At 40.1% G+C, this 22,353-nt stretch overlaps 1 protein-coding gene across 5 annotated transcripts in view; it reads right to left on the bottom strand.

Moving 5' to 3' along the window:
- The window catches only part of mef2ca (myocyte enhancer factor 2ca), a 31,073-nt gene extending 20,053 nt beyond the window's left edge, over positions 1–11,020 (bottom strand). For 4 of the 5 annotated variants that reach the window (XM_024299489.2, XM_024299492.2, XM_024299491.2 and 1 more), the window contains exons 1-2: positions 10,895–11,020; positions 1,075–1,243 (exon numbers count right to left, since the gene is read on the bottom strand). In XM_024299489.2, coding sequence (XP_024155257.1) covers positions 1,075–1,128 — 54 coding nt within the window. In that variant the 5' untranslated portion in view covers positions 1,129–1,243; positions 10,895–11,020. Of the gene's footprint in view, positions 1–1,074; positions 1,244–10,603; positions 10,742–10,894 lie in introns of those variants that run through there. The other variant, XM_024299490.2, reaches the window with a different exon arrangement.
- Between the last annotated feature and the right edge of the window lie 11,333 nt (positions 11,021–22,353).

Genomic DNA, 22,353 nt, shown 5'->3' with positions numbered 1-22,353 from the left:
ATAAGATGGGGCCCCTCGCAGAGTTTTTATTAATTTTAATTTTTTAAATCCTTATCGGGGATAAAACATCAAACTACTTCCTCACTGGTCCACTTTCAGACAACATCAATTTCAAAAATCCAAATGTTTCAATCATCATTTACAACTAAAATCACATTTAAATGTTAATGAAATTAATTTTTGTTTTTACTTGGGAAAAATGTTGTTTATTAATTAATGACTCACTCACTTCCTAGTAGGAAGAAATGACTCGAAGTCTTACGTAATCGGACTTGTACAGTTGGGAGTCACTGGAATATTCCATTGCTGAAGAGGGACGGGGGAGACGAAACTCTTTCACATCATCACCCTTATTGCCATTTCACTACTTTGGGTTTTTTTTAATTAAAAAGTTAAATAATATTACTAATAATCACAGTAAAATGTATTTTTAACACTTTTATTAGTGGTTCAGATGTCAGTACGCCTCGATCAAAAGTGAATCGATGCCTCCAAAGACGTCATCCGTGGAAAATGGTTTATTCCGGCTACAATCAAATGAAGTAAAAATATTTATTAACTAATTTAACGTCAGTACGCAGTGATTGGTCAGAGACGACGTCAGCTGCTGTTAGTCGGAAGGCCACGCCCCTGCCACCTGAAAACGAGCTATTAATCTGTCAATCAAACATTCTGAACGTTAACGTGGAGGCCAGCAGGCTCCGCCTACTTTTATTGAGGCATCTGATTGGTCAGTTTATGGATTGAATAACGTGTACAGAAAAATCTGGATTATTAAAAAGATGCTAAAAAATATCAGATCCAGAATCTTTATTCTGAGTAACAGCTGTTTATTCATCTCTGTGGGAGTTTGGCTTCTTGGACCCACTTCCTGTTTGGAAGGCTAGGGGGGAGGGGCCACTAAGTCCAGTTCTCAGATACAGTCAATGGAGTAGACCATCAAAAGGAGGGCGCACTGCCCCCTGCTGTACGCTGAGGCTGGACAGGAAGGAGTCGGACCCTCAGAACCAGAACACCGATCTCTTCACATTCTAAGGCAGCTTTTATTGTGAAGGGTCAGTTTTGTTTCCTTACATGTCTGTTCCGTTCGTCCATTATCCGAGCTATCTGAATCTTTTTCCTCCCCATCTTCCTGCTTTTTCCGCCTCCTCTCTTCCGGGTCTCGTCTCTTCCGGCCTCTCCGGGTTTCTTCAGGTCCTCAAAGGAGTTTTTGCCGTTTGAATCCCAACCGTCCGCCTGGTTTCTGCGAACAAACAGAGTCACGTGAGTCAACCTGTTTCCAAAACATGCAGCCGACTTCACAACTGGAGCAGAGATGAAGCGCCGTCTGTCTGCACGGCGGACGCGCCCCCGACACGCCCACTGAGCAGCTTGGCTGGGGGGGTGAAGACGAGGAAGTGAAACGAGCCGGAATGTCAGCATGCAAATCCCAGCAACCAGTCGGTCTGAAACATCTGCCGCTTCTGAGAAACCGCTCTGGACGTTCCACTGAGGGGGGTCAAACTCGATCGCAGACGGGGCCAAAACCCAAAACTCACCTGAGGTCACGGGCCGAACAGGATCAACATTTATTAAACACTCTAAAAAATCATTATTAAAACTTTAAAACTGTAACTTTTTAACATAATTATGAACTAGATATATAGCATTACCTGTGATAATGCTAGTGTGAATGCTGGAAGCTGAATTTGGACACTGAAGATGCTGAAATTAATAGCTAAAAACTCTGAAGCTGAAATATAAGCTAAAATATTAGCTAAATGCCAAATTAGCCTAAATAGCTGACTTGGGTTCCCCAAAACAAAGAAGAAGACCCAAAACAGCTAGCATGGAGCTGAAATATTAGCTACACTTCAAACTGTACTAAAAAAAAAACAAAAAATGGCTACATTAGCCAAAGTAGCTAGTAAAACAGCTAAAATGTTAGCTAAACTCCAAAACGGACAAAAAACTGAAGAAGGGCCGAAATTAGCCAAAACTGCTAGCATGTAGCTGAAATATTAGCTAAACTTTAAAAGAGCCCCAAAAATTTTTCTAAATGCTAAAATTGTCCAAAAAGCTAGCAGCATTTTTAAAACTTTAAAACTGTAACTTTGTAACATAATCATGAATAATAAAAAGGCAGGAATATTATTCCAGAATAAATCAACTTAAACCTTAAATAACTTTCAATATTTTACTCTCTATAAAAATATATTTTGTCAAAATTATACAAGTTAGAAATGAGCTCAAGATAACATCGGGTCATTAATAACAATAAAATGATCTGGAGGGCCGGTTCCGGCCCCCGGGCCGTGACTTTGACACGTGTTCTTCGGGGAACTTCCACTGTGGGCGGAGCCAAAAGAGACCCAAGGGAACGTCGCCCCCAATCAGGGCGGAGCCACAGCCGACAGCCAGAAAACACTTGTAATGCATGTAAACCTGGACTTCATCGAGTTCTTCACTCCTAAAAAACTGAAACACCAGCAGGAACTTCTGCAGCCAACATGTCAGAACTCTGCAGACATCGACGTTCTTTAATGAAAATTATCTTTAAAGATCAGAAAATGATCAGAAAATCCTCTAGAGTCTGTTTCTCTGAACAAAACCCAGAACTTCATCTCAGAGTCCCTTTCTTCCTTTGAACATTTGACTGGAGAAACCTGATCAAAAACAGCTCAGATTGTTCAGTTTGTGTAAATAAAAAGCTGCTTCTTACTGAAGAGTGTAATGAGTTTAATGAACACAGAAAGCAGGACAAGCTCCATAAGAAGAGATGTTTGGGACCTCTGCAGGGACCTGATCTCCTGAGGGAGGTAATGAGATCTTCGCTCTTTGGTTAAACCGGAGCGCCGGCTCAAGTGCAGCCTCCCGTGCAGCAGCAGCGGTGCATGAAGCGTGCGTGTGCCATGTGACCTCCTGAAGCGGGGCTTAAGAGCCGGGTCGAGGAGTTAAACGGATGTTCACACGCGCCCGGGCAGGCAAACACGGAGGGCACGCGGCGACCGGCCTCCTGGCAGAGCGCCGCCATCACGGGCGGCGTCACCACCAATAAGGTGATTTTTGTAATCTTAAAGCCCCGCCCCGATCATCCTCTGATCTGTGTTCAAAGTGTTTCCCTTTAATGATGCAGTTTTAGCCAAAAAACAGTCGTTTTCTCTGACATAGTTTCTGCAGAGCGGCAGGAATTCTTTAGAAATTCTCCTATGCCAAATTTTAAAACTTTATAACTGTAACTTTTTGACATAATTATGAATAATAATAATCCGGGTAATTCTTTCTAACAAATTTAGGAGTTTAGCTAATATTTCAGCTACTTGTTAGCTGTTTTGGGCTAATTTAGGCTTTTTTTTTTAGTTTCTTAGGCTGTTTTGGAGTTTAGATAATATTTCCGCAACATGCTGGCTGTTTTGGATAACCTAAGTTTATTATTTAGTTTGTTTTTTGGTCTAATTTGGTATTTAGCTAATATTTTAGCTGGCTATCAGCTAAAATACCAAATTCAGCTTCCAGCATTCACACTAGCATTATCACAGGTAATGCTATATATCTAGTTCATAATTATGTTAAAAGTTACGGTTATAAAGTTTTAGGAATGTAGTTTTAAAGTGTTTAATAAATGTTTACCCTGTTTGACCTATGGCGTGTTTTAGATTTTGGCCCCTTGTGTGATCGAGTTTGACACTCCTGGATAAGCTAACATAACCTCCGTTTATGCGATGAACATGAATCAGCTGATTCTGACGTGGACAAAGCGTCTTTTTTAAATGAGCTTTACCAGATATGGAACACAGAGCTGCATATCAGTTGGAGTGACGTTATTGTTTCTACAGTAGAAAGGGAGTAAAGAGTGAAGCTGGAGTTTCTGTGTTAAAGGGTCAACATTCAGAAGTAAAAGCTCATTTCTGGTTTGAACCGGTTCATATTTGGATGTTTTTGGTTTTTCTCTGGGTGGTCCATGTGTAGAAAACCCCAGCAGGAAGGAATTGAAACAAAAAGACGGATTCCAAACTAAACATCTGTATGAGCTCCAAAACAATCACTTTACGTTCCAGAGTTCATTTTTCTCGCCGTATCAGCGTTAGAGGAACAACCGAAGGACTGAAGCGTCACGTGGAAGAGGCCCCGCCGTCGTGCGGATGCTCCTTCATTTATCACCGAGCGTCCTCCAGCGTGAGGCCGAGCTCCTTAGAGGACCAGCAGCGTGACGTAGCTCATCCAGGAGCCCGGTCGCCACACTACGATCAGACGCGTGAGTCACGCCGCCTCCCAGCGCTCTCGGCGGGACGACACCACCACGCCGGGTAAAATTAGAGACGTGCACGCTCAGCAGGCTGGAGGAAGAGCGTCTGAAACAATAACAATCATCCTGGATGTTATTTAATGCAGAGTTTGATCTCCTCCAGGAGGATGGCAGCTCTCCTGCGAACGCCGCCGCGCGCTCGCCACGCTGCTATTTATGGAGCACGCAGAACAGAAGCCGCCAAAAATAAAAGTGAACTTTTTACCCGAAACTGTGAGACGGCGAGAACAGAGGAAGAGATGGTAATCAGCTGTCTCGCCGTGACTTCACTGAAATGAGAGCAGCGGGCCGGACGCGCGGCGAGCTGTGGTGGAGCGGGCGGTCATGGTCGGCGTGACGGAGCTCGACAGGAACACTCAGATACTCAGACTTCTGGGAGTTCAGGTGGAGTGGGTCACGTCTGATCGGAAGGTTGCAGGTTCATAGTCCGAGTGGCGAAGAGTCCTTGAGCAAGGCACTGGACTGGAGCTGAAACTAACGGCTATTTTAATAGTTGACTGATTGGAATTTGGCCACTGAAGATACTGATAGCTGAAGATGATAAAATTGATAGCTAAAATCACTGAAGCTGAACGGCAGCTAAAATATTACTTAAAAGCCAAATTATCACAAAAATAGAAAAAAAGCCTAAGTTAGCCAAAATAGCTAGCTTGCAGCTGAAATATTAGCTAAACTGCAGAATATCCTGAAAAACTTTAAAAAATGCAAAAATAATCTAAAAAGTTTGCATGATTCCATCATAACTTTCCACTTTACGACACTCTGACTCCATATAACATAAAGTAACGACTATTCGACTATTGAATTAGTCGTTGATCAGTCGACTTGTCGTGGCGGCCGTACACTGAACCCAGATCGGTTCCAGGTTGTCTTCAGGTTGCGACCTTTAGGCCTTGAAAAAGGTAGAACAGCTCTAATGAAGAATATGGACAATATGAGCCCAGAACTGGCAGAACTGGCGCCGGGACAACCATCCTGATCCACCTCGGGTCTCTACGGTCCAAAGGAGGTCTGGTGTGACCCAGTTTCATCTGAAACCCGTCAGGCGCCCCGTGAGATGGTTCAAACCCAACAGAGCCCCTCCGACAACACTTGAGTCCAGGACGGGTCAGGTTCTGCGGGTCGAAGCTAAATGTGGAGCGACAGCTGCCGGAGTACGAAAGGCTCTCTGGTCTCGTCTCGTGAAACCGAATCCGCGGAGATTTATCGGATCTTTGCGACAGCTCGGATCAGACTTTAACACTTGATGGAATCTGTCGCCTCATCGAAGGAAACCTGACCTGAAAACTCCTGCATAGAACCCACCGGTTCCAGTGGTTCTATGTCAACTGTGTCAAAGTCACGGCCCGGGGGCCGGATCTGGCCCTCTGAGTAGTTCTACCCGGCCCTCCAGATCCTTTTATTTTATTTATTTTTATTATTTATTTTATTACATTTATTTTTATTTTATTCCTGCATTTTTATTATTCAGAATTATGTTAAAAAGTTACAGTTTTAAAATGTAGTTTTAGAGTGTTTAATAAATGTTTATCCTGATCGACCTCAGGTGTGTTTTGGATCTTGTCCCCCAAATCCGGCTCCACTTTAGATCAGAACTTTTCGTTCTCCTGAAACATGATTTAAACTCTAGTTCAAACAAGTCCAGAGCTAGACTTTTGAAATTAAATGAACCCGACAGGTGAACCCAAAGCTCATGGGGAGTTCCTCAGGGATCTCTACTGGGGTATCGGATCTTTAAATCCCTCCCGTATCGCTGCTACAACAAGCTTTCATCCTGAAACCATCTCAGGTTCTGTACCAGATCCAATCACCTGATCAGGTGCGATGCTCCAATAAGACGCGGCGGGGGGAGTGGCCTTAAACACGACAGCTTCAGTCAGTCGTGGGTCCAGAAGGTCCCGAGTGTCTGCGGGAGTTCTGCTGCCTCAGCCTCCGTGACTCACCCCGACACGCCGCCATGACCTCATCCTTTAGGAAACATCTAATGTCTCACCAACCAGAGGGGCCGCGTGACGCCTCCACCGGCACAGACGGACACATCAGAACACCTTATTAATGTTATTTAACCAGAAAAAACAACGATCCTTAAGGGAAGAAACTCATTTGGAGGTCAAGTTGATGTTTGTTTACTGAATGTGGACCAAAAACAACACAAATCCTTTAAGATTTTTCTACGAAATATAAATTAAATTTAGGCTTTAACAGTTTAAACAACCTTCTCTGACAAAACAAGTTAAAAAACGCAGAAATTACCTGAAAAACTTTTAGTACACGAGTGTAAAAGTTTGTTGAGCGGTTCAGAATTTAACAGGATTTTAGAAAACTTTTGTTAGTAATGAAGAATGTAAAACAGTTTTAAAACAATAAATGAACGTAATAACTACGAGAGAACTACGGAAGCCAACAGAGGCCAAATTAACAGCATTATATTTCTTTTTTATTTGAGAAGGATTTTTTTTTCTTATTCATCTATAAGAAAAAAATAATTAAATGATTGATAAATGTTGGTTTTCCTGATAGGAACGTCTGATCGAACACAAAACACCGTCCGGTCTACGACCCGTTTCAAAGCTCGGCTGGTTCTCCATCCACACCTGAACAATCACATCAGCATCAATCAGAAAACGACGAGTGCGGCTGATCCGTGTTAAGCAATCAAAACACGTCGAGTGTGGTGGTTCCATGTAAATCATTTCAAATACAGCAAGTGTAGCGGTTCCATGTAGAGCAATCAAAATACCACGAGTTTGGCGGTTCTGTGTTAAGTAATCAAATTACTACGAGTGTGCTGGTTCCATGCTAATGAATCAAAACATGCTGATTGATGTGGTTTCATGTTGAGCAATCAAAAGACGGGGAGTGTGACGGTTGCATTCAAAGCAATCAAGACATGGCAAATGTATCCGTTCCATGTTAAGCAATCAAAACATGCTGATTGAGGTGCTTCTATTTTGAGCAATCACATAAGACGAGTGAGGTGGTTCCATATTAAGCAATCAAAACATGTTGAGTGTATCTGTTCAGTATTAAGCAATCAAAACATGGCACGTGTAGTGGTTCCATGTTGAGCAATCAAATACGACAAGTGTGGTGGTTCCATATTAAGCAATCAAAACACGGGGAGTGTGATGGTTGCATTCAAATCAATAAAGACATGGCAAATGTATCCGTTCCACGTTAAGCAATCAAAACACACCGAGTGAGGTGGTTCCAACTAAAGCAATCAAAACTTGTTGAGTGAGGTGGTTCCATGTTAATCAAACAAAACATGTTGAGTGTGGTGGTTCCATATTAAGCAATCAAACCACACTGAGTGAGGTGGTTCAAACTAAAGCAATCAAAACATGCTGATTGAGGTGGTTCTATTTTGAGCAATCACATAAGACGAGTGTGGTGGCTCCATATTAAGCAATCAAAACACGTTGCGTGTGGCGGTTCTATGTGAAGCATTCAAAACTGTAATTTTTCAATCAGAAAAGTAACAACTGATGTGATTTCCCTCAAACACGAGACGGAGCTTCACAAAGCAGCAGAAACCGATTTTCTACTCAGGATAAAACCCGTTTTTAAATAAAAACCTTCAGAAATCCAAAAGACAAATGAATTAGACGAAGAGTCAGAAAGTTGGAGCAGTTTTCCTCCACATCACCGCGGACCTTCAAGCTCCAGGAGCGTTCCTGGTCTTTGATCAAAGTTCCTGGAAGTTCGTCCAGGAACCTGGAAAAGTTGACAGCTGGTTTCCAGAGGCGTGTTTGTTGTTTTTTAGTCGGCAGAAAGCGAATCGCTGGTGTTTGGGTGAATGAAAGAGGCGGAGCCACGCCTCCACAAACGGCCTCATCAGGTCCAACAGAACCGCTCAGTAAATTACAGGTTCTGGCCCCCACACGGTCCCAGATGAAGACCTCAGATGCAACAGGATCTCTTTCATGTGGCGGGGACGGCCCCCCACCCCCTCTATAAGCAGTGCATGAGTCACTCTGTGGCGCAGACGCTGAAGCACATGCTCAGCAGAAGGTTTGATACCTCACTGACTTTATAAGCTTTGAAATATGAAAAACGGTTTGATCGGCTCTAAAAAAAGAACCGGTTCCGACGCTCCAAATACAGTCATCACAAAGCAGGAGACTCAGAATCAAACCATCTTTTTCTCCAGAACCACAGAACTCCATGAGACTGCAGGTTCACAAACTCACAATACTGTGAAAAATCAGAACAAACATGAACAGAACAAACTCTGAAATCCATGTTTCATTCACAAGTTTTAGTTTTTTTCCCATTGATTAAAAAAGTGAATCTAAAAACTAAATGTGATGCATTTACAAATTTACAAAAATGTACAGAAAAACCTCAGAAATGGATGTTTTGGTCACAAGTTTTGTTTTTTCTCCTATGGAAACAAGCTAACGCAGAAATGAAACATGAAGCATTTAGCAAATTAGCAAAAATGTACAGAAAAGATTCTAAAATTAATATATTGTTTAAAGGTTTTAGTTTTTCTTCCTTTCAGAATAAAGTGAATGCAAAAAATAAAACAAGAATCAAATTACAAAAATTTCCAAAACAACGTAAAAAAAATATTGTTCACAAGTTTTGGGTTTTCCCTGTTTCAGAATAAAAGCTACTAAAATAAATATAAATTAAATGTGATAAACAAAGTAAAAATGTAAATACTGTGTTAAAACATTTTGGTTTTTCCTTCAGAAAAAAGCTAATGCGATAAATCAAATGAGAGGCAATTAGCAAAAACGTACGGGAAAAAATGAAGTTTATACTTATTTTCAAAAAGTTTAGTTTTCTTCTTTTCAGAAAATGCAAAAAAAATAATGTGACCTATTTATCAAATTAACAAAAAAAATAAACAAAAACCTCTAAAATCGATAGTTCGATTCAATTCAATTGTATTTATATATCCTAATATATAAATCTATATATATTTCTTCTATCGTGAAGCACGTTGCTATAAGCTATAAGCAGTTGTAATGTGCTAAATAAATAAAGTGTAATAATAATATAACACGTTGTCTCAACGGGCTTCACGACAGTAATTGTCCAACGACATAAAATCATTGATTTCAAGTTTTGTTTTCTCTCCAATCAAAAAAAGCTGCAGCTCAAACACGATGAATTTAGCAAATTAGCTCAAATCTTCAGAAATAACCCCAAAATCCTTGTTTTGTTCAAAAAGTTTTGGTTTTTATGTTCAGGAAAAGCTAATGCAAATGCGACTAAATGTGACCTTTTTAGGAAATTATCACAAATCAAAGAAAGAAAAACAACATTAAGATTTTTTTCCCCAAAAGATTTGTTTGTTCATTCCTACAAAAATTGCAAAAATTGTATTAATTATTAATTTCATTTGTCATTTAGCTAATATTTTAGCTGGCTAACAGCTTCAGTGTTTTCAGTTATCAGCTTCCAGCATTCACACTAACATTATCGCAGGTAATGCTATATATCTACTTCAGAATTATGTTAAAAAGTTACAGTTTTAAAGTTTTAAAAATTTAGCTTTAGAGTGTTCAGTAAATGTTTATCCTGTTTGACCTACGACCTCAGGTTGCACCAACTTTGAGTTACAAATTTAAGACAATTTCTCCTTTGAAAAAGTTGTCCAAGAAAATTAGATTTAATGAAGCTTTTGTTGTTAGTGCAAAAAAAAAAAAAACAAGACAAAAAAAAGTGCCACCTACTGACCAGACAAAATCTTAAGAAAATATATAAATATAAAAATGCATATGATTGAAAAACATCCACTGTAAACTATTCCGTTCCTGTTCCACTAATACAAGTAAAGCCAATAAAGTTTCTCCGTCAAATTAATCTGGATTATGGTTGGAATGCTGCAGATTTTGATCTTAAAGTGTTTTTTTTCTTACTGCTGAAAAATAAGATTCACTTAAATTCTATTTTTAGAGAATTGTTGGTGGTTTAAATTGTTATTTTAAAAGGATGTGTTGCTCATATTGTGGGAAATCAAACATTTCGTAAATAATGTCCTCCCATATGAGGTAAAATAATCTCTTCTCGATTTAAAGAGGCTTATTGGTTGCTAAAATTTGATTTCAGAATTCTAAATGAGAGAATATTTTAGTTCTAAACTCTAAACTCTATTTTAACTAAGATTTGAGTTATTAAGAAATGACTTACAGTTTTAAAACATTTTTACAGGTTTTCTCTTTAAATATTTCAGCTCAGATCTAAGGGTGGGTCAGAGGGGGCCGACACGAACGCCAGCCCCGGGCCCCCCAGCCCCTCCGCGCGGCCCTGCAGCGCCAATTTTTGTCCGTTTTTTTTAAACTTTTCCTAAACTTTTCTCACCAGAAGATGACAGAAACCCTTCAGGTCCTCGCGCTTCACCGCCGATCCCAACAAGGAAAACGTCCTGCGTGTTTCCAGCAGATTCAGCGGGAAACCCGCGCGGAAAAATCCCGACGAACACCGGAGGCGCGAGGAAGTGAGCCGCCGCTCGTGACTGCGCCGTCTGCAGAGGAAGCGCCGCGCGGACAGAAAGAGGCTTCCTTTCCGGTTGTTTATCTGTCAAAGCCCGCACTCACGCGCACGCGCGTGCGCAGACGGTCACACACACCCACCCAGCGCGTGGAAGCTTACCTCCCGCTCAAGTCCCGCACGTCCTCGCGCTCCTCCGCCGCGTGGCTCCGGTGGTTCAGTTCAGTTCAGTCCATCCGAGAACGTGACCGCGGACCCCGCGCGCCTCCTGGCCTGGTCAGTAAGCACCTGGGGGCGGGCACACGTGCACACGCACGCGGCGAAAGTACAATTTAGACAAAGAAGAGAATCGAATGAAACTTTGAAAAACTTTATTTTAGACATTTCTACAAACTCAAACAGGATCGTGACTCTCTGCTGCCACCCAGCGTGAAAACCCGGTACTGCACCAAGCCTACAGGAACCCCGGGGGGTCAAATTTAGGATTCAACACCTGGACTCAAGGAAAGTACTACTGATGAAGTAATGAGTAACGTTTGAAAATGTTCAAGTTATCATTTTAAACTTTACGTTTTATTTTATTTCAAACAACTCTAGCTGACCCCAGAAAGACATCAAACCAAGACTGATGCATTAAACTCAAATTGTTCAAATCAAAATCAGTCTTTTGTTTTAAAAAGATTTTTAAGAAAGGAAAAAAAAACAAAACAAAGTCATTAGAATACAAACCAATGTAGCAAGTATATATATATATGTCATAGTAAATTAACAGAACAATTTTTACCAAAAAAAGTAACTTTTCTGTGACTCAAGTTTGTGTTTATTTATTTGTTGGTTTCTGTAACAATTAATATGCAAATTCACCATCTAAAATCCCCCAAAACAAAAAAATCTACATTCTAACAAGCAAAATAAAATATATTAAAGGCAATTTGTTAAAACCACTTCATTTTAAACAAATCACAGAAACAAATCCATAAAACATGTAAACATAGAAAATGGCTTCATTGTTTACGGTTCAGAGGCAGCAGATAAAGTAAAGGAGAAACCTCAGATTTTAAATCTGCTGCAAGAAGACTCATCATTTTCTGAAAACTCTTCAGACCATTTGTGGAAAGTATAATTGACAGAATGTCAGCATCAAATCAAAAAGTTGTTAAGAACTGTGATAAAACACAACTAAAGTCCAAATAACAAAAATGTTTAAGATGAAATCTGTTCACCAAAACCTGACGAACAGCTTTTTTCACATTTTAGAGCCTTTCAGTTCATTTTAATTCATATTTTAAGTTTAATGTTTCAACGTTTATGATTTTCTGACCTCCAGTCACCATCAACTACAACAAACAACTGCATGTTTTTGGTCCGTTTCCATGGTTACAAACATCAGGAAGTTCATTTCAGCTGATTCAGACAAAAAAAATCTCTAGTTTCTAAACAAAAACTGAATAAAAGATGATTTTTAACAACTTCCCTAAAATTAAAATGGAGTGTTTTCTTGTTTGAATATTAAAACTGTGAAATTCCTCTGTCAACTCTTGGTTTAAACTTAATTTGCAATTTCATATTTTTTTGACAATGATTTGAAATAACAGAATAAATGAACATTTAAAACATAAATCTAAACAATGCATGTAAAGATGAATTCAAACCGCTTTAAAAATGACTTTCATTTTTATGAATCTGTTTTTCTTGATGTGTTATTTGTAGGCGGAGCTTATCCCAGTTTTTAATTGCCTAAAAAAAACGAATTATGCTGTTATATTCTGGAGTTTGTAGCTCACAGAATTTGTGTTTTAACACAAAAACACAATGATTGTTTTTTAAGTTAAATTCCTACGTGGTTGCAGTAACAGAGACCCACCAGTAGAGGCCAGTATTGAGTGCGTTTTAGGGACTTGAGAACCAGAAAAGGTTGTTAGAGCAATTAAGTCCGCTTAAAAATAATTTTAAGAATGAACAAAAACAGACATTTATCTAATTTATTTTTCTCTTTTAAATACTATATTTCTTACTGTATTTATTTTTAATTTAACAGGAGAAAGTCATTAACTTTAACAAATGATGCATCTTTTTGTGTTTTTTACTCTAAATTTAGATAAAAACTCAAATTAAACTGCAATCAAAGACGATTCTTGAAAAGAAAAAACCGTAAAATGTCACAGAGGCTGTAAAATCCCACTAAATAAATTAGACTTTAACTTGTAAATGAAGTTTAGGGCCTAAGAGAGCGATCATCATGATGATGCTCAGCAGGTCAACACATGGACCTGCTCCTCTCTGCTGCCCCCTAGTGGTGGACATCATCTGCACATTCCTGCTTTAAACTATTTTATCCCTTTTTTTCTCTTTTGAAAGATAAAATGTTTGATATTTTTTCATAAATATTCCCCCTGAAGGTCTTCATTTGTGGGGTTTCACTCACCAGCGCTTTCTCTTCACCTGGAAGGATCCCAGCAGCTCCAGCTGTGGGTTTGCTCGTTCAGAATCTTGTATCAAACAAGAACAACTTTCAAGAAACCAAAGAAAACCGCCGCAGAAGCACCGTTAAGCCAGACCAGCTGGCTTAGAGAAGAGGGCACCCAGAGCTGGGCAGCGTTTGGATCTGAGCGTTCAGACCGAGCAGCTGCAACTCCCCACGCAGAGGCTCCGCCCCCTGCGTCCCACACACACCCCGTGACCTCCCAGGCTCGGGTCTGTAGAGGAGCGGCGTCACCTGTCGCCGTCGCTCGCCGTATATTTAGCAGGGAGGTGTCACCGATGCTGCAGCAGAGAAAATGTGTTGCTGACACTCAGGGGCCCCTGAGGGTCCCGGCGTTAGAGCCTGGGATTACCGTCCCGCAGGCCGCCAGCTCGACACATTAAACGCACTCGCAGGGAGGGATCAAACCCGCCAGCGCCCCAGATATCAGAGCGGCGAGCATCTGCTGAGGGGTCAGCTGTGCTCTCCTGTCAGGGTCCGGAAACGGGCATCAGAACACAGACTTACACCAGAACCCAGACCAGAACCTGAACCTGCAGATCCAGATCCTCATGCGGCTCTTTGGGAGACCGCTGACCCAGTATGTCGACCGTCTGAGTCAGCAGGTCCCCCCGAGCCAAAACTACAAAACAAACAATCAAAGCCCACAAACTAAGACTACCAACCCCAAACTAAAATAACTAAACCCAGCAGTGTAAGACTGCTGAGGACAAAGAGGGAAAAAGAACAAAATCACATATTATCTTATGCTGAACATCAGTCAGTCACTAGCTGCACTGAGATGATCCCGTTTGGCACAGAGCAGCTTTTATTTTGAAAATAAGTTATTTGAGTTACTCTCACGGAAAAAAAACACACATTTTAAGAGATGTTGGGTTCTTTTTATATTTTTACTTTTGTTTGTGCTAAAAAATAGACAAAATTCATATTTATTATTAAAAAAAAACAATTTCCAAAGACGTGACGCTGTGGTGAGCCGGAAAACAAAACCCACAGAAACATCTGACCAGCGAGAAGATCATCCGTTCATCCAATGAGACGGAGCCAAAAACCAAAGAATTCAGCATCACGAAGCCCAGGAACCAAAACGAGCCAAACATTTTGGTCCGTTTCTCACCTTTCTGTTAAAAAAATACCTCAAAAGCTACAAAAATACACTCGGGCAAATCTTAGATCATGTTTTTATGTTTTTCAGTTTAAAAATGAAATTTTAAAAATGTGGTTTGTGATTTTTAAAAATGTTCCTGTTTATCATTTTTAGGTTTTTCCGTAAACATCAACACAACACTCCACATGAACTCTGACCCAAAATAAAAATAAACATTAAAATATGCTTCCTTTAAATCTTGAACTCTTGCTAAAATATTAGCTAAACTCCAAATTTGCTTAAGGAATTTAAAAAAAGTCAAAACAGCTAAAATAGTAGAGGTGTTGTGCCAAGATATGCATCCCTGCCAGATTTGAATCCCCTGTTGCAGTTTGACTTCAAGCATCATATTTTGCACCAAAAAGTGTAAAAAGAAAGTGGATGTTTACGTTTTAGCATTAAATTCTTTTTCACATTTCCTACATAAAAGTAATAATTTTCAAAATCCTATAATCTGCATTAGAAGTATTAACTATTTATTAATGATCAGTTTTTAATTGTTTCCCTAACAAAGTCACTTTCATACATTGGGTTTCTTATCCTGAATTAGTCAAACAAAAGTATTTTTACACAAATAGCTGTCATAGTTTTATGTAAAATTTGTTGGGAAAAATGTAAATGTGACAATAAACGAGATCATAAACATCCATCTTCTTTTTACGCTTTTTGGGACAAAATATGAGACAAACCAACGATGCTGCGACAGGGGATTAAACTCTGGTAGGGATACGAATCCTGGCACAACACCGGTGGCTGAAACGTTCCTGTTTCTCTGAATCTTTCTGACTTCCTGTTGGATTTCCTCCAGGACTCGATGAGACTCGAGGACGCTTCATCACTATTTTATGTCCTTTTCTTGAATTTAAAGTTTTTCTTAGAGAAAACAGGAAACGCGTGAAGATAAAAAACTTTGTTGTATTTTTGAGAAAAGGCTCTAAAAAGTCTAAATTTCTGCAGTTTTTCCTGCTGGACCTGGAGAGTAGATCTTCAGTGTTTGATGAGGAGAAACAGAATGTTACAATCTCTGGAGGTCCTGGCCTCCTCCTAACCCTCTGTGATGGTAATCCTTCTCATGACCGGCGGCCATCTTTGTTTCCTGCCGGCGCTCCAACGCGTTTGGGAGTTTTGTGTTTTGGAGAAGCTGTTTGAAGCTGGGATGTCTGAGGGATCCGGTTACTATGAAAGCCATGAGCGCGTGTAAACCAAACCATCCTCTCCCAGCTGCCCGGCATGCCCCCCCGGCCTGCGCATGCCGGCCGGCATTCCTGCTCCGTGTCCGTCTGATGTCCTCGCAGACCTTCTCCCTGCTGTTCACCACCACGCTCACAAAACAAGGTCAACGTTTCAGTGGAGAAATGTGGAAACATGCAGCTTCATTTGAGTCTGTGACGACCAAAAACCACCGATGTTTTTAACGTCGATGGGAGGAGACGGTAGAACCGGATGAAGACCAGCTTCCATCGACAAACAAACTGGTGCTGGAAGGAGGTTTGGACCGTCTGGAGAAAGAGGAAGATCTCTGACGTCATCCTGAGAGGAAAAGAGCCTGAAGTGGGAGGGGCTCACTGACCGCAGTTTGCTCCGCCCACCGTCACTTTTGTGCCAAAAATAGTCATTTGGGCGGGACTAGAAAAGTGAAAGTTTTGTCGAGTTCACCCAAAGGTCCGCCCACCTGTCAATCAACAAAACACCTCCCACTGATCCACTGGATGGAGGGAAAACCTGAACTGATGGATCCGAACACACAAACACACAGGAATAAAACAAGGAAAAACACACAAAAGAATAAATCACACAAAAACAGAAACACAAGATTAAAACACACAAAAACGCACACTGGAATGAAACACACAAAAACAAATAAAACACACACACAAACACTTTTTTGACACAAAACTGTCACGAATGAACATTAAAGAATCAAACCTGAAAACACACTATAACACCGGGAGTCTCCAGCCTCCGGTGGACGTTTGAGGAACTGCAGGATTTGGGAGTTGTGTGTTTGTGTGAGGGGGGCTGGAATGTGGGGTTTGGTGAGGGGGTTCTGGAGGTCGGATCTGCCCCGTCCAGCAGCCGGCGGGTTGAGAGCATCAAGAAGGAAGTGAAAAAAGACTAAGCATTTTTTCATTGTAAATTCCTCCCAAAAGAACCACCAAAACTCACGGATTTAAGGTCAAGAACCAACGACCCACAGGTCTACACCCCCACAAGAACCCGACGGACAACAGCCCCTCCCTGTATGAAAGGATGACTTAATCGATCAGTCTGACGCCATGTAGGAACTAAACAGATCATTTAAAGAGCAGTTGGACTCAGAGGTCACAGAGGTCGAGGTTATGGGAGGGGTCAGAGGCCACAGCGCCGCCTGGACTCTGGTTTCACCGGGCCGGCAGAAACGTGACGGAACCCTGTGGTGCACTTCTTCATCAACGGAGGTGAGCGGCTGTCGCAGTGGAAGATCAGAACTCCTGAACAGGATTTCAGCTCGAGAAGGAACGCTCTGTTCATGGACAAAAACACAACTCCTGCCTTTTGGGGTCACAGGACGCTGGAGCCTATCCCAGCCAAAGACGAGGTTCTCTCGGTACCATTGCAGGGCTTGTAAGAAAATCTGAATACTAGTTTGTGGTTTTACTTAAATCATATTTTGTTCAACAACAGTGCACAGATTTTACAAGCTTAAAGTGAAATTAAAGCCAGAAGCAGGTTACTATGCTGTCCACCCCCACCCCCGCCCTGGTGGCTTTTCTGTTGGTTTATCTCCATAGCAACCACTGTATTTTTGGGTCGCCTGGTGGTGACGAACAAATTTATGTAATTTTTAGAAGATTCAGCAAAAGTAAAGTTCAGGATTTCCTTAGCAACAGAGGATTTTAGTTGACCACGCCCACATTCCTAATATGGTCATATTGAATGTTACATCGTTTCGTTCAGCCAACGATTCATGTAATACCATTTCACAACATTCCAGTAAAAAATGTGCGAGTAACACATCATAAAACAAAAAAAACAAAAAAAACACAAAACAAAACACAAAACAAAACCAACCACAAACCAACACAAAACAAACAACAAAATAATACAAAACCTAAACACTAACCAAAACAACACAACACATCATAAAAGAAAAAAACACAACACAAAACCAAACAAGACACAAACAACACAACAAAACAACACAGCATAAAAAACACAAAACAAAACCAAGGACAAACCAACAGTAAACAAACAACAAAATAACAAAAAACAAAACCAAAACAACACAACACATCATAAAAGAAAAAAATACAAAACAACACAACACAAAACCAAACAAAACACAAACCAACACAAAACGAAACAAAATAACAACACATCATAAAACAAAAAACACAATAAAACAGCACAAAAAGCACACACCAAACAAAAACGCAAAACAACCTCAAACAAAACACAACACAACATAACACAAAACAAACAACAAAAAAGCAACAAAACACAAAAAACACACAACACCAAACAAAAACAAACCAAAACAGGATAGAATAGAATTTAAATACTTTTTCATCCCAAGCTGGGAAATTTGGCAGACAAAGAAGATTTTTTTTCAAGATTTATTGACATTATTTGATTTATTGAACATTATCAGGAGAATGAGGTGAAGGTTTGAAGTTAGCTGTAGTGATGTACGATTTCACTCTGAGATGATGAACCAAAGTGGGTGTAAATGCCCCCCCAGACTCGCCCCTCGTCACGTCCTCCGGTCTCTGGTGGGGTCAGAGGGTAAATGTTGGCACATGGTCGGCATAACTTCCTCTAATGACTGACAGCTGGACTCTCATCGCTCCTCGTCGGGGTTTCTCTGAACTTCTGGTCGTTTCTTCTCTGCATGTCAGAGTTTCTAAATTCAGAGTTTCTGCTCTAAATTCAGAGTTTTTGCTCTAAATTCAGAGTTTCTGCTCTAAATTCAGAGTTTTTGCTCTAAATTCAGAGTTTTTGCTCTAAATTCAGAGTTTCTGCTCTAAATTCAGAGTTTTTGCTCTAAATTCAGAAGTTCTACAGAGAATTCTCATTTCTGGAGCTGGTTGGACCTGCAGAGACCATCAGGCCCGGCAAACGCAGAGCGACTGCTGGAAAACCGGACCGGCACCGAGGAGGTTCTGGACATGAAGACTGGCTTGGAGCCAAAGGCGGTCTGGTAAATGAGCCCCGCCTCCATCAGACACACCCACTCCAAAGAGCCAGATGTATTTTTAGAACTTTATTAACACTAAATACAAAACACTGGACAACAGACGGTGTGTGTGTGTGTGTGTGTGTGTTTAAATGTGTGTGTCTGAGTTTAGGTGTTTGTTTTATACCAGTGGCGGCATTTCACACCTAGGCCTTCAGTAGTGCTCCATCTGAATCAACCCAACCCTCATTAACTATTTTATGGCAATAAAACTTCTAGTGCAGGTACAGCTGCCACACACACACCAAAAGCATAAAAAATAACCTGATAAAATTTCAATATTATGTAGGGAGATAGCAAAATTTTACTCACCAAAAATCCAGATTATTTAAACACAAAATCCATCCTTTCTATCCTCAGGAAGATTTCAATCACTCTGTCGTGCAGAATCCATGCGTTTGGCAGATGTAAAGTGTTCCGTGGCTGTGATAAGCTGGAAAAAGCTACATGCGGGAAATGTTCTGGTATTCCTGAAGCCTCTTGTGGTCCGGGAGGGAGACAAACATCAGTTTTTGTGATCGATCAAGGTCTGTGTCTGGAAAATAATATTTGCGCGAGGATTATGCGCTGCACGCGCCCGTGGTGCGTTCAGGAGCCTCGTAGATTTCAGCTTCACTCCCGCTCAACGGAGTCACGGAACTCCTTTACCCGTGCCAGACAAAACTGTGCCACAACTTTACCCAGACATTCATTTTCCACCAAAAATCAGACGATGAGACGCTTTCCATTGGTAACATCTTCAAACCTGACATGCCGCTCCTCGGCACCTGTGTCCGTCACATAACGCAGAACCAGAGCGAGCTGCGAGCTATCCAATCAAAGCTCGTGAAAATCCTGACGTTTCCGTGGGCCTTCTAGCTGGCCTATCACGTGGTCTCCTCCAGATCTGATTGGTTGAAGCAACAGTTTGGTAGACAATTATTGTATGCTACAGGGCCCGCAGAACTGATTGTGAAGGCCTTCGGGCAGATTTCTTTGACCCTAGCAACAAATGGTGCTGCAATGTGATTGGTTAATGCTTAAATAGGAAAATACACGTCTGGAAGCAGCGCAACCAGGGAGACAGCAATGAAAGGACGAAGACAGAGCATTTGGAATTATAGAATACGTATTCACGGAAATAAATAATAATTAATATCAGTCTGTGATTCAGATATTTTTAGGCCAGCAGAGAAGGCCTTGCAGGCCCTGACGGCCCGCCACTGTTTTATACACTATGTTTTTTTAGGCTACTTTAGAGTTTAGCTTCTATTTTAGCAACAGGCTAATGTTCTTGACTAAATTGCTTAACAATTTTAAGCTATTTTTGGGTTTAGCTAATATTTTCGCAACATGCTAACGTTTTTGGCTAGTTTCTTATCAACATGGGTTTTCAGGCTACTCTAGAGTTTAGCTAATATTATAGCAACATGCTAACGTTTTGGGCTAATTTCTTATCTACTCAGGTTTTTTAGGCTAATTTGGAGTTTAGCTAGTATTTAAGCAACAAGCTAGCTTTTTTGGCTAATTTGGCATCTACTGAGGCTTTTTGGGTTTATTTGGAGTTTAGCTCAAATTTAAGCAAATATAAGCTAATTATTTTAGAAAAATTATCATAGATTGAGGATTTTAGAACAATTTGACTACAAATTCTTCAGAAATTTAGGACAACTTCAGCGCTCTTTCATAGTTCTTTAGGACATTTAACATTACGGAAATAGCTTTTGAATTTTCACCAAATCCCTTCAGACATTAAAGTAAATTGCGTCACTATTTTCAGCAAAAAGCTTCAGCGTCTTCAGCAACTACTTTCAGCAAAAAGCCTTCACACTGGAATTATCACAGGTAATGTGACTTTTCCAGTTGTGGATTCATTTGTGTGTTTATGCATGTGTGAGTTCATGTGTGCATTAGTTTTTGTGTGTTGAGGATCGTCTGTTCACATGCATGATTGTGCGTCTCCCACAGCGGACCACAGGGGGCGCCTCTGAGGCTGTAACTGGGGAGGATCTGGGTCGGGTTATTTCTGGAGCGCCGGTCCGGGCGGCGACAGCTGAGCATGTGTGAACCCCGAGCAGCCGGCAGATACAGGTCATGAAGACCGCCGCTGACCTTCAGCCCAAAGGGGGTCCATTCATGAAGACAAACTCAGGATTTCTGGGGCTCCATCTCCACTCTCCTTGATGTTCTTCAGGAAGCCCTCAGAACCAGGGAGAACCAGAAGGTCCACTGTTCCATCAGAGCAAAGAACCGGGATCAGAACCAGAACGGAGGGAAGACAAACGAGTCTAAACGAACGGATGATGGAAGGATAAACCACAGGATGATAAACTGATAAAAAAATTACACTCATATTCAAATGTAATTGAATAAAAAAAGGAAAAGTTATTTCTTGATTCCTAAAGAATAAAAGACAGAAAAATCATAAAGATTTCCTTTTTAAAAACTACTGAAATATTAAAACTGAAAGTTTTCTAAATGTGTTCAAAGTTTTTAAAAAAATGTCAAAAACGTAGAAGTGAATTAAAAAAACTAAAAGCAGAAAGTTTTTATCCCAAACTTATAAAAATAAAGGCATAACAAAATTTGAATATTTAATTCATTGTATTCATAAAGCACAATAACAAACAATCATCTCATTGGGATAAACAACCAGAAGAAAGTCTCCGTGAGAAGATTTAAAAAATCTGTTTTAAAGATTTTGGAATAAAGAAACTTTAGCACTAAAACTAAAGAAACAAAATTAAGTTTAAAAATGTATTTATTTATTTTACAATAGTTTATTTTACAACTATTTATTATACTTTAATTTTAAAATGTTTTTAATGCCAATAAAGATTTCATTTTTTCTTCCAGGGAAATCTTTCAAAATGATTCCTGTCCAGTATTTGGAACATCTTTGTGAACAAAAATGTTATGTTTTTTTTGAGTAAACAGAAATAAATTCTGATCTTTATTGAAGTCTTTTATCTTGGAACTTCTTTTATTATTAAAGTTATTAAAAATATGTTTTTAAGAAAGTTAAAGTGTTTTCCTCCAACAAACAAATATCAGAAAAAACATCTAATGAGAGACGAATGTAAACAATCAGAAACTAAATGAACTTTCTAAACAAAATTAAACAAAACCTCGTTTGTTTATGAGTAAACATCACAAACGTTTCCCAGCAGAAACAGAAACGCTCGTGTTTCTGCAGAGAAACCGGCTTCAGTTTGGGTTTCCCTGACGGACAGAGACGAGTCGGCGTGGAGGTCTGTGGCTCCGGTTACAGAACAGGTGTGACGCCGCTCACCTGTGTGAGCCGACGAATCCGCACAGGTGTGAGGAGCTGCTTCATCACGGCTGTCGTCTAGAAACACTCTGAGGTAAAAGGAGTTTGTTTCGGTGTACTACAAATGTATTACGTACTAGAAGTAAGGCAGTATACTTGAAGTTTACTCGTTATGTACTATATATAAATTATAAACTCATTTATTTATAAACATATTTAGTCAGTAGTACACTTCCTACACATACAGTACATTGTGTTTTTGCTTTACTTTATTAAGTATAATTAATAAAACAAACTTGTGTATTACTTTTGCCTAAAGCACATGTGTCAAAGTTAAGGCCCGGGGGCCGGATCCGGCCCTCCAGATCATTTTATTTTATTGTTAATAATGAGCTGATGTTATCTTGCGTTTATCTCTAACTTGTATAATTTGAAATATAAATTAAAAGTTATTTAAGGTTTAAGTTGATTTATTCTGGAATAATATTCCTGCTTTTTATTATTCATAATTATGTTAAAAAAGTTA

This window comes from Oryzias melastigma, linkage group LG12 (assembly GCF_002922805.2).
Source record: "Oryzias melastigma strain HK-1 linkage group LG12, ASM292280v2, whole genome shotgun sequence".
Classification (NCBI taxonomy): Eukaryota; Metazoa; Chordata; class Actinopteri; order Beloniformes; family Adrianichthyidae; genus Oryzias; species Oryzias melastigma.
Note: the sequence above shows the minus strand (reverse complement) of the source record. Positions and strands in the feature narration are given on the sequence as shown.